At 35.1% G+C, this 14,854-nt stretch overlaps 3 protein-coding genes across 4 annotated transcripts; 1 reads left to right on the plus strand and 2 right to left on the minus strand.

Moving 5' to 3' along the window:
* Nucleotides 1-985: 985 nt before the first annotated feature.
* On the minus strand, nt 986-3,239 carry LOC111492234 (protein DOWNSTREAM OF FLC-like). Its single transcript, XM_023141515.1, has 2 exons — nt 2,911-3,239; nt 986-1,523 (listed from the first exon to the last, which is right to left on the minus strand). Exons 1-2 carry the CDS (start codon nt 3,062-3,064, stop codon nt 1,198-1,200), a joined length of 480 nt encoding a protein of 159 aa, XP_022997283.1. The 5' UTR covers nt 3,065-3,239; the 3' UTR covers nt 986-1,197.
* A 1,351-nt stretch (nt 3,240-4,590) lies between these two features.
* Nucleotides 4,591-8,015, minus strand: LOC111492152 (beta-1,3-galactosyltransferase 7-like). Its single transcript, XM_023141404.1, has 11 exons — nt 7,498-8,015; nt 7,281-7,380; nt 7,124-7,182; nt 6,830-7,023; nt 6,318-6,381; nt 6,158-6,230; nt 5,941-6,061; nt 5,696-5,783; nt 5,360-5,485; nt 5,159-5,268; nt 4,591-5,000 (listed from the first exon to the last, which is right to left on the minus strand). The coding sequence occupies exons 1-11, from the start codon at nt 7,593-7,595 to the stop codon at nt 4,852-4,854; spliced, it is 1,182 nt and encodes a 393-aa protein (XP_022997172.1). The 5' UTR covers nt 7,596-8,015; the 3' UTR covers nt 4,591-4,851.
* A 2,404-nt stretch (nt 8,016-10,419) lies between these two features.
* On the plus strand, nt 10,420-13,458 carry LOC111492137 (probable eukaryotic translation initiation factor 5-1). Of its 2 annotated transcripts, none has more exons than XM_023141375.1 (2): nt 10,420-10,554; nt 11,497-13,458. In XM_023141375.1, the coding sequence occupies exon 2, from the start codon at nt 11,829-11,831 to the stop codon at nt 13,173-13,175; it is 1,347 nt and encodes a 448-aa protein (XP_022997143.1). In that variant the 5' UTR covers nt 10,420-10,554; nt 11,497-11,828; the 3' UTR covers nt 13,176-13,458. The 2 variants fall into 2 exon arrangements, with proteins under 2 accessions (XP_022997143.1, XP_022997142.1); XM_023141374.1 differs by having other exon boundaries at nt 10,422-10,559.
* The last annotated feature ends 1,396 nt before the right edge of the window (nt 13,459-14,854 follow it).

Below are 14,854 nucleotides of genomic sequence, written 5' to 3' on the forward strand. Positions count from 1 at the left end.
TTTTTTTTTTTTTTTTTTTTTTTTTTTTAATTAAATCTTATTTCAGCATATGTAATTTCAGTTGTTGTATAAAATAAAAATAAATAAATAAATAAAAGGATTAAAATTAGATTTATAGTTAAATATTTTTAATTTCAGTATCTATATTATAGCTATTAGACTTACAAAAATAAAAATTAACTTTGTCAACTTGAGACGTGGTTATCTCGAATATATTAACCATTTTTTTTAAACTTTTTCTTTTTCTTATTAAAGATTAAAGCCAAAATATTAAAAGTTGGTTGATTCTTTTATTTCATAATCCTAAGTGTGAATGGTTGGAAATTTGGAAATTCACCCCTTACTAATTAAATACAAGGTTTTTGACTTATTGCTAGCAAATATTTTCTCTTTGGTTTCCGTCTAGATTTTAAAACACCTCTCCTAAAGAGAGGTTTCTACACTTTTATAAAAAGTTTTTCGTTCTCCTTTTCAACCAATGTGTGATCTCACAATCCATCCCGTTCAAGGCCTAGTGTCCTAGCTCGCACTAATTCCTTTCTTCAATCTATGTGGGACCTTCACCAAATCCACCCCCTTTGAAAGCCTGACATCCTTATTGACACACCGCCTCTGTCTACCCCTTTAGATAACAGCCTCCTTGCTAGTACATCGTCCGGTGTTTAGCTCTGATACCATTTGTAATAGCTCAGGCTCACCGCTAGCAGATATTGTCTTATTTAGACTTTTCATTTCAAGTTTTCCCTCGAGATTTTTAAAACCCATGTTCGGCTTAACCAGTGCAGTGCTTGAACTTCATGGCTTGCTTCAACAAATATGGGAGATCAAATCATAGAGATTCAAATTAGAAAGTCAGGGATTATTAGATCTAATTCATAATCCGGAGAAAATTATTGCACAACAAAGTAATTAAGTTACGGCATAACAACAGGTAGCCTATTTCAGTTAGAAATTAGAAGTCATTAAGGCTATTTTCACTAGTTTGTATTTATAAATAAGGGTGTGTTGATGGCATCATCCTGGTGATGATAGTAATGAAGTGAATGAACAAAACATATTAATCATCTTTAAGAATGCAATAACAAACACCATTCAATGTCCAGATAAAAGAGTATGTGGGGCAACACTAGCATGAACAGAACAGGGCAAATATACCTCAAGAAATACAACTAAGCGATTGTAGGATTAAAACCCGTTCTAATCTTCGATGTCCTGGTACTGACTGAGGACTTGGTTGCAGCCAGACATAGGTTCATATCTTGCAAAACCCATGGCATTGACATAACGTTCGTTTGAGGCCATACCGTTGTAGCGGGTGAGGATTACACGGGCACGGTCACGGCCTTCAGCTGCTAATGAACAATCCTTCTGAGGGCTGCTGATTAGTACGGCATCACAAACTTGGTCCTCGTGGTCTTCATTGACTAAGAGTGAGTAAGAACCAGTGGAGTCTGTCGTGGCCTCATGCTTATATAGAAGTTCCATTGTGTTCCTGTCTTTGCATTCAATTCCGACCTTAGCACCTACAAGGAAATTGAACAATTGGTGAAAAGGCTTTATCCGTGAACTACCCACACCTAGACAATTATCACATGTTAAGCACTAAGTTAAGACACGTGGGCCTTTGTATAATAACCTGCATGTGGGCCTTTGTATATTAAATTCATATCCTGACTCCAATCAAGAGAAGGGTTAGGGATATAACAAAAGATTATATCTACCAACCAGGTAATGATTTAACAAACAAAACTAGTTAAGACACTTATGGTCGACAAAGATATTAGAGGTTTGAATCAACCGATTGCACATACTAAAATGAATCTGGAAGCAAGTTGATATACCAACCACCTCACTCTCATCCTTTTTAAGGGCTTGAAAATTAGCCCATGACAAATGACCCATGAGTAGGGATGTACATGGTTCGGGTTGGGTTGAAGGATTTTTTTGACCCAACCCAAAAGTTCAGATTGGTTGGATTGATAACCCAACCCAGCCCGAAAATTTTCACAACTCAACCCAACCCAACCTTCAGGTTGGGTTGTCGTGTTATCGGATTTTTTTAGTTTTATTTATCCACAATTTATAATTATTCAAATACAATCTTAGATAAAATATATTAAAAATTCACAAATAAACACAAATCGATGTATAATTATCCACGAACCCGAAACCGAACCGATTCAGTTCGGGTTCAGAAAAATGAACCCAACCCTACCTGAAATGCTAATCCAACCCAACCCTTATAATTCGGGTTGGGTTGGTCCAGGTTATTGGGTTGAATGTACACCCCTACCCACGACCTTTTACTCCACAACCATTTTAAATTTAAATTACTACATGACCTAAAAGCTTAAGCCTTAAACTGCTAGTTTGTTACATTTAATCTTCTATCCTATTCATATTCTTAACACAGACAATGGATGCAAAAAGAATTACGAGCAGTTGATGTTATTTCGGACACATAGTATGTAAAAGTTTCTGAGAAGTGTTCTAAATACAGGATCAATACAAAAATTCTAATGTAAGCGGGCAGATTTGAAAAATCATTGCTTAAATATAAAAAGTTACGCACGACATAGAAAGAAATATAAAATAAATAAGTCTTCTTACCTAACAAACATAGATCTAATTACTAAGCCCAAGATTAAGCTTCAATTAAAAAATAATCATACCCAAACCGCGAATTTGGACTAAAATAATCCCTATAATTAAACCCTAACTCACTCCACATACCATCAGGCAGCATTCAAGATTCAAGCACCAGATCCACCATTAAACTAGCAAGCAAGCCACAAATCAACATAATCTCTTAACTACATCACAGATCTAGCAAGAACACGAGGCACATAAGAACAAACACATCCACAATTCTCAACTAGTAGGCTAAAAGCGAGGAAAGAGAGCAGATACCGGGAATGTAGGTGGTAGCGGAGGTTTCGAAGCCGGCAACGCAAGTATCACAGAACACTTTACCACGAACAAGGAACGGAGTTCTAACGGGCCGGCTTGCGACGGCGAGTGCAGGAAGCAAAATGAGAGCAAAGAGAATCGCAAATCGAGCCATGGATTTTCGTTCTTCGATTGGAAGAAAAATGGAAATGGAAGAAGAAAGAACTGATGAAGGGAAAATGAGAAGTAAGGGTTTGAATAATAAAGAGTAAAGTGAAAACCTCTAATCAGATGCTGCGAGGGAAAGCCTGGAATTGCGGTGTAAGAAATTATGCCGTGTAGGGTTCTTTTAACCTGTGAATGATCCTATATAATAAACTATTTTCCTCCAATGATATACTGAAACGTATGGAATTGGACACGTGTTGGAAGATAAATAGCGGTTTCATGAAAACGGAGAATGGTGGTGGGAGAGGAAAAAACGCGGCTTGTTGAGTGTGGGCAGCTGGCAAATCGGTGCTGTCGGTGCTCACATGGGGAGTGTGGGCGATTGAATGATGGAAGGGTAAATTGGTCTTTTTGTTGCGTAAATTACCAAAATAGCTGTATTCCTAATTTTGAATAGAGAACATTCGTCAATTTGTGGGAAAACTAAATAGATTACGGTTATTAATAATGCAATTAAGACAAGTACCACTTTTGTTTATTCTAATCAACATGGCCACCAATCCAACCTAAATTATAAGGGTTGGGTTGAGTTATTTTTTCTGGACTCGAATTGACTCGGTTTCGTTTCAGGTTCATAGAATAAAAGTCAACTCGAACCGAAGAAAACTTATAAAATGCGTACGCTAATGAGATAAGTGTATTTGTGGGTTTGCCTGACCGGGTAATACAGGCTAGTTTAAATATGAATTTTTTATTTTGTGAACTTTTAATATCTCTTATCTAAAATTCTATCGAATTATGGATAAATATATATATATATTTTTTATTTTTTATTATTAAGTTAACAACAACCCAACTCGAAAATAGATGGTTGATGATTATACTGACACTTTGATGAAATTAAATAAAAAAAATTTATTTTTTTTTTTTTTTTTAAAAAGTTAACCACCCAACCCAATCGATTGTGATTATATCTCACACTTTGATGAATTATTTATGAATTTTTTATTTTGTGAACTTTCAATATCTCTTATCTAAAATTTCGAAAATAGAGTGTTGTTGTTCTAACCTAGTGAATATACTTCGCAGATAACGTTGGCGTATATTCGAGCGAGTCACGTTTGATATAGTCAGTGGGACAGTGATTGTGTGAGACTTGTTCTAACCCAAAGAACAAATCAATCGTGAGAAATTTGAAATTCGCAGACAAGGTCGGCTTATGCTCGAATCTCGAATCATGTTTGAAAGAAATATTTCAGAAAATGTGAATAAAAAAATACGTTTAAAATGATTTAAAAGAAAATAATGTTATAAATTAAAAGGTATCATGATGAATTAGGATGAATAATATTATTTATTAATCTCAAAATCAAAATAAATATTAATAACAATATTTACCACTAATCTTTATATCGATATTGACATCTAAATTTTAATGAATAGAAACCTCAAATAAATTTATTTATTTTATTTTTTTAAAAAGAATTAGATTCGTGGATAAACATAAATTCTAACTTGGTCCAAAGAGAAGAGTTGAGAAAAGTATGGTATTGTTAATAGGCTAAAGAAAATAACACCACTATTCATTTTCATTCATCTCTCTCACATGGCTTCCACATGAGCTGACGAAGAAGGAAGAACAAGATGAACATGAAGATCAAGAAGAAGCAGCCTTTGTTTATGAACTGCACGTTCTCAACCTCGACGTTCGAGCTCGCTCCTCGCTCGTTAACCTCTATAAACATATATATATATATGTGTGTGTATATATATATAGCCAAAACTTTTACAGTGTCAAAAGGAAGCATTCCATAGAGTATCATTCTTTTCCCCGCACTTCTCATGAACATGTTTCATTCTCTCCACTGATTCGCAAATCCCACTGCATTTCCAATCAAATGAAGCAATGCAAGCATCTCCTGCTTGAGCTTTCAGCTCGCAGTCTGCACTCGCCATTCATACAAACATATAAACAAAATCCAATCGGAGATTCGAAGTTCTTATCGAGATATATGTTTTGACCAGTTGAGTTATGTTTTGTTTGTAAGATGTATGAAAATTCAATGATCTTTGATGAATATTATCGCGGGTAGAGAAATACCTAGTAAGGTTGGACAGCACATGTTGGGGTCATCGATATGCTCGACCTCAAGACCAATGAACCACGCACCGAGTGACACGTCCTCATTTGCATATTTGTGCAGTATTTGCCTGCAGTCACAAATTAGTGCAACTGTTCATTTGGCTAGATCTTATATGCATGTAAATCGAATACGATGACTAAATAAACAACTATCCTCACCGGTTGGTCGAGATATAAGAGGCTAAATCATTTGATATTGCATAAATCTGCCCAGTTGCGTGTCTGAAATACTTGTTCCCGTCCTCCCCGAACTTCCAATATTCTGGTTCATGGTATTTCTCATTCCTGTTGCAGAGTATTTTTTATCAGGTCCATACATGGTGATAGAAGCATTAGAAAACGGTTAACTTCTAAAAGGAATAATATCTGTTAGTGGTGGGCTTAGACCGTTTCATTTCATGTTCCCTTCCCCCGTGCCACCAGATACTTGAGACCAAAATGATGGCAAACAGATAATGCACATACTAATGCTAACCAAGCCTTCAAAAGAATTACCTGTCAGAAAGAACAGGTCCAGATTTCATGCAGCCTATGTACACTCTTGGCTTAGCACGATGACGAGCAAGAGTTGTAGCTAACGCACCTAGAAAGACAACATACATAGAAAATCTGATCGGATTTTTTGCATCACAAATTTTTGTTTTGTAGGCAATACTCATGAACAATATGAAACCAGACCACTATTCACATAATTACTACCATGAACAATAACTGTGAGACATCCAAAAGGTAGCACATACCTAAATTGACATGAACATCGTCATCGACTTTAATATAGAAGTCAGCATCCCATTTAGCAAAAGCTGTAGTGAAGAAAATCTTTGTTTTTGCAGACAATTCAAAGTAACCTTCAATGTGATCCTACGAAACAATAAAAGGCTCAGACGAAATTCGATCTCTATGAGTAGGATTCTACTAATCCATACATTTTGTGTTATGTGCTGCTTTCTTACTTACCAGCCTTAAGAAATCTTTGTGTTGAGCATCTTCTGAATCAATCGCCCGGTCTAATAGGCTGTTGGTCTTTGCACTGTTCGAATCATACAGACGTTAACTTCTATCAATTCCATAGCAGAAGGAAAGCAAATAATGCAATGTGGAAAAACGTAATCGATACCTATGGCCAATCATGAACCTAATTACGATACCCTTCTCGCGCTCCAATTGCAAGAGTTTTTCCCCTGTCCAAACAGTAAATGACATGTTCTTAGCTATTAATACTACTAAGGATTAAAATAGTATGCATATTTTACCTGTTCCATAATCCTTGAGAGTGATCCTAATCAATATATATATATACACACATATATCCATGGTATTAAGTCCTAATCCCTCTGTTCCAAGCAGGGTGGAGCTAGAGTTTTTCGATTTTACATACTATATATACATATACATATATATACCCTGGCAACGTATCTATTGATCGCTATACATTTTCCTTGCATCCATCCCATATCTATATCTACATATATCATAATCAATTACCTTGAACTGCAAGGTTCTATGCTAAAAGTCTTTACCAGAAGGGTCTTTCTTAAGATTTGTTTTATAAAAATTAATCGATCTGCCAATGCGTCATCGTGTCGACGATTGTACAACATATAAAAGTTTTTGTAAAGCGTAGAATACCTTGAGGCATCCATGTCTCCCTCACAGTATCACGCCGCTTTCTACTACTAAAGGCAGTGTTGATTCCAATCACTATGAACATCTTCTTCTTTGGGAAATGATCTCTATTTGATGGCAATTTGATGTCAGAAGCGGTCATCTTCCGCGCTGCAGCCATTTCCATCTTCAGTGTAGAAACTTGCCTGCCTATAGATCTATAACGCCCCCACAAAAAGCAGTAATTCCAATACACGTTATCAATTTAAAAGAGAAAATCAAATCAATCAGAAAACAGGATTCCAAATCAACACTCACTGAATTGCTGCCTGAGTTTTGTGAAACTCCGCCAACACTCTCTTGTCCTCGGCAGATTTCTAAAACGATTCAAACAACAAATAGGAACACACATGTCCATTTGGAACATCGAAACAGCGAAACAACGAAACGACGAAACGAGTCTTTTGATATTCACCTGATTCGTAGTGATGCCTTCAGATGCACTTCGGAGGTGGTGCTGATCGTGTTGTAGCTGAGAAACAAGGCGTGAATCCGGTTGCTTCGGCGTCCAGATCCTGCAAAATCATCATTCCAATTCCATAATATCGTAAAAAGAAACAACGCAAACAAATTCCGAACGTAGAAATCGATTATACAGACAAATCCAATAATGAGAAAGGAGAAACAATTACCTGCCATTGGAAGTGAGAAGCATCCCAACGAGAAAGAACGAAAGGCAAAAGAACGGAATCCATTTCGCAGATACCTTCCGAGGACCACGGTTTTTCATTTTTGGCTCAACACTGTACCTCTCCCCCGTATGAGACAGAAAAAGGGGGAGATGAATACAGAGCTGCGGAGATGATTTTCAGAGAAGAGAGACGAATACAAATGCAAGCTTGAACTTCCTTAAGAGCTAAAGCATTTAAAGGCAATTGAAGAGCTCCGATTACGTTACACAAGAAGAGAGTTTCGCATTTCTTGGGAAAAAAAACGGAACGAAACTCTTCGCTGCACATTGCCAAGCAGGCAATTGAATGAGCCTTCTGATTTGATTGTTCATTTTTCATCAACCGCTCAAAGCACTCACTGCTCACATCTGTAACCTCTTCCATTTCAATAAACTCAACAGAGAAGTTCCGAATTTCTCGAGAGAAAGAGAGAGAGAGAGAGAGACGGAATTCATGGGCAACTAATTTTGGAGTATGAACACGCGACTGATTTTTCCTTCATTTATATGGCGTGTTTTTCGACCACTCATATCAATCGTACAAGGTTGTTCTAATTTGCTAATACCATACGCAACCCAATCGGTAGATAATAATATCAACAATTTTACCTATTTATCCACTAATTTATGCTCCATAATATGAATTATATATATATATATATTTATTTATTTTATTTTTTTTTATTTTTTTATTTTTTTTATGCCCACTATTTTAAATAGCATCAAATTTTGTACAAATTTTAATTTTTTTTCTAAGAACTGGGAAAGAAATTAATCATTGATGTACAAATTAACCTTAATTTTTTTTTACAAAATTATTTAACTATAATATTTTTCATTTTAATTTTTTAATCATGTTGGATAAAAGTCTCTCGTCTGCTAATTTAGGGAATAATCATGAGTTTATAATAAAAAAATACTATCTCCATTGTGATGAGACCTCTTGGGGAAACCCAAAGCGAGAGTTCATACTCAAAGTGGACAATCATATCATTTGGAGAATTGTGTTCATCTAATATGGTATCATAGCTACGCCATGAATTAGTCATGTCAATAGAATCCTCAAATGTCGGACTCCAAAAGAAAAAGGAGTCGAGGCTCCTTGAAGGCCATAGTAAAAAATGACTAAGACTCTAAAAGAAAAGGAGTCGAGCCTCGTTTAGGGGAGACGTACTTTGTTTGAGGGGAGGTGTTGGAGTCGAGACTCCTCGAAGGCTTAGTAAAAAATGACCAAGACTTCAAAAGAAAAGGAGTCGAGCCTCGATTAACGGGAGATGTTGGATGAAAGTTCCACATCGGATAATTTAGGAAATGATCATGAGTTTATAATCATAAGCAGAGTCATGAGAACTTATGCTTAAAGTGGACAATATCATATATAGTAGAGAGTCGTGTTCATCTAAGAGTCTTCTTTCCCTCTTATTTCTTCTCATATCCTATCAAATTTTTCACAATTTTTAAAATAATTTTTATCCACTTTTTATATATATATATAGATTATTAAACATTTTATTATTAAAATTTTTCAATAATTTAAACAAAATTTATTCAATTACAATTAATAGTAGATAGCTCCCGACTAACTCTTTGGCAGAATACAAACTATCTCGATTCTTTTAATGGGTTTAGGATTCTCTATTAATTATTTTTTAAATATTATTTTAATTTGTATGAATATTAAATACGTAGAATTAAATGTATGAAATAATTAATATCTATATGTTTTGATATGGAAGATAATTAAATTGATGTCTATGTTTATTTTTAAAAAATTGTAATAAATATTTCATCTCTACCACGACCCAACAAAGTGGGCCTTGAAAACATTTTGGGCCCAAAACGAAAACTCTTTGGGCCCATATTCATTTCGTAAATATATTTAAATAAAACATCGCTATTATAGATAAGGGAGGGACAAAAATGGATTTTTTTTTGAATTTGTAACGCTCGGGCCCGATCGGAATGGTATACGTTACAGATGATATTAAAGCAATGCCTCTCGTGATAAGATGTAATTTGGGATGAACGAAAATGGAAGCTAGTAGATATGCGACACTCGAAAAAATGAAGAGGTTGTGTTTGAATGAGAGTGATTCTGAATATATGATAACTAAAAAAATTTAAGAAAGGACAAACCGTGTTGAAATGACGTGTGAAATTTTACATTGGTTGAAGAGGAGAACAAAACATTTCGTATAAGGGTATGGAAATCATGAAGCTAGCGACGATACGTAACGGGTCAAAGCGAATAATATCTATTAGAGTGAACTTTGGCTGTTACAAATAGTATCACGGGAATAACTTAACTTATTTAAGGAGAATAATGTGAATAAATGTATTATTTTATTTTCTTCAAGTTTTATATTATATATTACTATTTTAGCAAAATTGAAAATAACAATTTATTCGATTTTAAATAAAATTATAAATCAAGGGAATATTTGATTAAATTATAAAAAGTTAGAATTTAAAAGGACAAAAATATTAATTTGTAATTTTAATTAATAAAAGGGTATAAATGGAAATTTGTTAGGTAACTTCTGAAAAATGGTTGCTTCTCCCTTTCCCTCAAGTCATACCTTAATTCCAAATTACAACAATGCCGCCGATATTTTCATATTTCCATATATACCCTTAGGGTTGTGCTACAATTACCATATTGGACAAAGGCATATTTTTCAAATTTATGTCGTGACTCGCAGCGTGGCAGAATATTAGAGACTGGAGAAAAGGCGATAGCAATAGCGACTGTGCAGGACAAATTCGTAAATAAAACGAAACTTTCGGGCAATTCATTGCCCCTCAGGTCGGTTAGTGCAAATATTTTTAATTTTTAAATTGGGTTTCAAAAGTTTGCCCTAATTGGTGACGTGTAGGGTTTTCTTTCTACCATTCCTTTGAGCGTGTATAAAAGGCGTCCGTTCTACCCATCAAAATCCCATCGGCATCTTCGACACCGCGCGAACAAGAGCCAAAGCTTCAGGATCAGTTTCTTCTCGTACCTCGACCTCCCACCACTGTAAGGCAAGAATTTTCGTTGTTTTCTTGTTTAAACAAACTTCACAACCTGTTCTTGTTGCTTTATCGGCCTTTGATTTTTAACTAATGTTTTCAATTCGTTGTTTTTGTTATTGTCGTAATCGATTATAAGTTATCCACGGTTCTTTTGTATCAAACATCTTCGATTTGACAAAATCTTCACGATCGGTATTTCGATTGTTGATTTTCGATGGAATTTAGTAAGTTTCTTGCCGCGTCGCTCAGATCTGTAGATTGACTTTTGTTTGTCGTTTGTCTGGTATATTTTTCTTAATTTTTTCCATTATTGGAATGAGAAATATGGTCGTCGCTTTAGATTGTGATTTATTCATGTAAAACTTCTGAGATCGATGATTGAATCTTATCTGTGAATTCGATATAGTATTCGTTCCATCTAGTATTTCCAATAGGCCTGGGATATTCGTTTTATTTTTTTGTGTTCAATTGTGTATTGTTTTTCTTACTTGTTTGTCATTTGAAAGCTTTCGATTATTTATTTTCTAGTTGTAAATGGTGGTAGAGTTTATATGTTGTTATGGTTTCGTGCATTTATCTAATACAAATCGTGGATGATGTTTCATGTGTCAAGTTATTAAAGCCTGATCCTTTGATTTATGTCGTCTTCAAAAACTCGTTCTATTTAATGTAAACATTGTTCAATCTTTCCTTTGCTTTTTGCTGGAATTAAATATCGGTCTATTGAGATTATGCAACTTGCTGTCATACGGTTCAGTTTTATATTTTAGAGGTAGGGACAACATTCGTGCGCGTAATTGGCACTTGTATGACGAAGTTTATTTTGACTGAAAACTCAAGTTCTGATGATCTCCTAATGAAATTTTGTTTGTTCTTCTAGATTTTAATTTCTCAAAGGTATTTTTCCCCCAACCTAACTCATAGGATAATCGTTCTTAATCCCCAGGAATTTGGCCATCTGGTCTGTTGCCTGTAGTTCAAAGTGGAGGGCGTTAAGTTTGAAACTCCTTTTATGTCTGAACGGGCCTCTCTCTTTTTGTCATCGATTGGATTGCTTGGAGAGTATTGTCCTACGTCTAGGAAAAAGAACAGCTGTGCTGAGACTATTGGCTGCATGCATCTTGAGTTGCTTGGAGGTCATAGAAAAGTACGTGATCTTGGTTTCTCTTTTATGCGGCCTTTCCCAGCTGCTCAAAGAACGTTAGGACCTTTTGAAGATACTGCTACTGCTACCTATCTTTTCTAACCAGAGCTGCAGTATTTCTGCGTATTAACAACATGGCATTACAGAACATTGGTGCCTCAAACCGTGATGATGCTTTCTATAGGTATAAGATGCCTAGGATGGTTACTAAAATTGAAGGTAGAGGTAATGGCATCAAGACTAATGTAGTTAACATGGTGGACATTGCAAAAGCCTTGGGTAGACCTGCCGCTTACACTACCAAGTACTTCGGATGTGAGCTTGGCGCGCAATCCAAGTTTGATGAGAAAACAGGGATTGCTCTTGTTAATGGAGCACATGAGACGGCGAAGTTGGCTGGTCTTCTCGAAAACTTCATCAAGAAATATGTTCAATGCTATGGTTGTGGAAACCCTGAAACTGAGATAATCATCACAAAGACGCAGATGATCAATATGAAATGTGCTGCTTGTGGATTCATATCTGATGTTGATATGAGAGATAAACTCACTACATTTATTCTCAAGAATCCTCCTGAACAGAAGAAGGGATCAAAAGACAAGAAAGCAATGAGGCGGGCTGAGAAGGAACGGCTTAAGGAAGGAGAGGCTGCTGATGAGGAACTGAAGAAAATAAAGAAGGATTCCTTGAAGAAGAAAAGCACTAGTGGTAATGCAAAGGAAGCTGTAACCAAAGTTCCAAGCAAGAAAAAGAGCAACGGCTCTGATGAGGATCATTCTCCAACTCGTAGCCATGCCGGTGAGAATGACCAAGCTGCTGACGACGACGACGACGACGATGTACAGTGGCAAACAGACACATCTTTGGAGGCAGCCAAGCAGCGTATTCAGGAGCAGTTGAGTGCTGTCACTGCTGATATGGTCATGCTCTCTACAACTGAAGAGACAAAGTCGTCAAAGAAGTCTCCCGAACACGAGAAGTCTGTGGTCAATGGAAGCAAGAACGGAAACAGAGTGTCTAGCCATGGTGCCCTTGTTAATGAGATCAAAGATTATTTGAAGAGAAGTCCCTCTGCTGCCGATCTTAAATCATTCTTGGAGTCACTTACTGGAACTCACCAAGAGACTGCGAATGCCTTAATTGAGGCTCTATTTGAAGGAGTTGGGAAAGGGTTCTCAAAGGAGGTAGTGAAAAAGAAGAAGTTCCTGGTTGCAGTTGCAGCAGCTCAGGAGGAGGGATCACAGATAGTTCTGTTGCGTTCCATCGAATCTTTCTGTCTCAACACGAGTCCGGAGGCGGCAAAGGAGATCGCACTGGTCCTGAAATCGTTATACGATGGAGATGTAATAGAGGAGGAATTTGTACTAGAGTGGTACCAGCAGGGACTGGCAGGAGCTAACAAGGGTAGCCAAATCTGGAAGCATGTAAAGCCGTTCATCGAGTGGCTCCAGAACGCAGAGTCTGAGACGGAAGAAGAGTAAGAGAATGGTACTCTATACTTTGATTGTCGCATCTCTTTTTTTCTATGTACGGTCGTAGTTTTCTTAGCCAGTCCGTTTGTTCCTTTCCTTGGTTGGCTCTCAGTGTGTCCGTCGTCTTCTAATTTCCTTTTGTGCTGTTGGTGTTTGTTTGGTCATGCGGCTGTTTCTGAACCAGTAACGATAAAATATTGTTTGCTTTCCAGTTATATCGTGGTTAAGTTCTTTAAGACTTGCTGTTGTTGAGCCGTGGCACAATTTTATTATGATATTTTTATTTTGAATGGGACTTATTTGTTTCTAGAACTTCGTTTGAATTGAAGTATTAATTATAAACGAGAGAAACTAATAGAATCTAGATTTTTTCAATGTTACTGTGATAGGATTTTCGAGGAGCATGCCATTTTTAACAAACTTTAATTAAATTTGGAAGAGAATAATCTGTCTGAATTAATAAATACATTATATGAACTTTGTATTTGTCCATAGAATATCTAATTTTTTAATATTATCTTTTTAGCTTCTAAAATAGTTAAAATATACTTCTAATTTTCAAAAAGTTTATAAAATACCCTTAAATTTAAAATTTCCAATTTTTAAAGAACTTCACTTTTGTAAATAATTTTCCTTTTTTAAAAAGTAGAAAGTATTAATATAGAGCAACTTTTGTAAATATGGCATTGGTAAATTTTTACAGTTTATGGGTGTTTTCGAAGTACTATTTTTATTAATTTAGTTTAATTTGATTTAAACAAATTTACAAAAAATTAAAAAATAAATAATAATAATATATATATATAGACCGCATAGTTTTAGGTCAACTATAGGTATAGGGTCTTAATTTTCATACTTCTAAAATGTAACTTTTAAGATTTATTTAGATTTAAAAAGATATTTTTTATGTAGTTAAAAGGAGTTATTTTTAGTGATGGATCGTTATGATTTTTATGTTAGGGTCTAATTATTCTTATAAATTGTAACAAAACTCAATATATTATTACTTTTCTCTTTAATTATTTTGTAAGTGACAGAGAATAAATTAATTTTAATGCTAACCAAGAAAATTATATGGCAAGCCTTAACATATTATATGATTGAAATTAAGTATTAAACAATTAAACAAGCGTGTTAGGAACACATACTTATCTTATTATTAACCAAATTATGCCATAAAATACACCTAATAAGAATAGCTTAAAAAAAAAAAAAAATGAAATTATTATGGAAGAGAATAAATGTTGTCAGATTTTGCTCGTTCGGTTTTCAAATGGTCTATTATGGCTAGGATCTGCCCTACTCCGATCAATATCTTGTATCGTTCGGTGATTGTCTATAAAACCATTTGTAATTATCTACGCTCACTACTAATAGATGACACTTTGACCTGGTTACCTGTCGTTGTTAGTCTTATGATTTTTGAAACGCTCTCGCACATTGCACAATGTCTGACTCTAATACTATTTGTAATATCCCAAATCCACCGCTATCAAATATTATCACTTTAATCAACTATACATGGACATCCATTTTAGAACATATATATTAGAGAGAAGTTTTTTTAAAAATGAAATTTAATTAAAAATGAAATTTAAATTTTAAAACAATTTAAATTCTTTATTATTAGGTGAGATAGATAAAACAATTTTGAGTTTATCCGACAAAAAAAAAAAAAAAAAAAAACA

This window comes from Cucurbita maxima, unplaced genomic scaffold, assembly GCF_002738345.1.
Source record: "Cucurbita maxima cultivar Rimu unplaced genomic scaffold, Cmax_1.0 Cma_Scf00017, whole genome shotgun sequence".
NCBI classification, from domain to species: Eukaryota; Viridiplantae; Streptophyta; class Magnoliopsida; order Cucurbitales; family Cucurbitaceae; genus Cucurbita; species Cucurbita maxima.

What these genes read in the sequence shown, in the direction of transcription:
- LOC111492234 (XM_023141515.1), bottom strand. Translation starts at nt 3,064, where the DNA reads ATGGCTCGATTTGCGATTCTCTTTGCTCTCATTTTGCTTCCTGCACTC. An exon ending in CGCTACCACCTACATTCCCG is followed by an intron (nt 1,524 to 2,910) that starts GTATCTGCTCTC and finishes ATTTCCTTGTAG; the next exon opens with GTGCTAAGGTCGGAATTGAA.
- LOC111492137 (XM_023141375.1), top strand. Translation starts at nt 11,829, where the DNA reads ATGGCATTACAGAACATTGGTGCCTCAAACCGTGATGATGCTTTCTAT.
- LOC111492152 (XM_023141404.1), bottom strand. Translation starts at nt 7,595, where the DNA reads ATGAAAAACCGTGGTCCTCGGAAGGTATCTGCGAAATGGATTCCGTTC. An exon ending in CTTCTCACTTCCAATGGCAG is followed by an intron (nt 7,381 to 7,497) that starts GTAATTGTTTCT and finishes ATGATTTTGCAG; the next exon opens with GATCTGGACGCCGAAGCAAC. An exon ending in AAAACTCAGGCAGCAATTCA is followed by an intron (nt 7,024 to 7,123) that starts GTGAGTGTTGAT and finishes GGGGCGTTATAG; the next exon opens with ATCTATAGGCAGGCAAGTTT.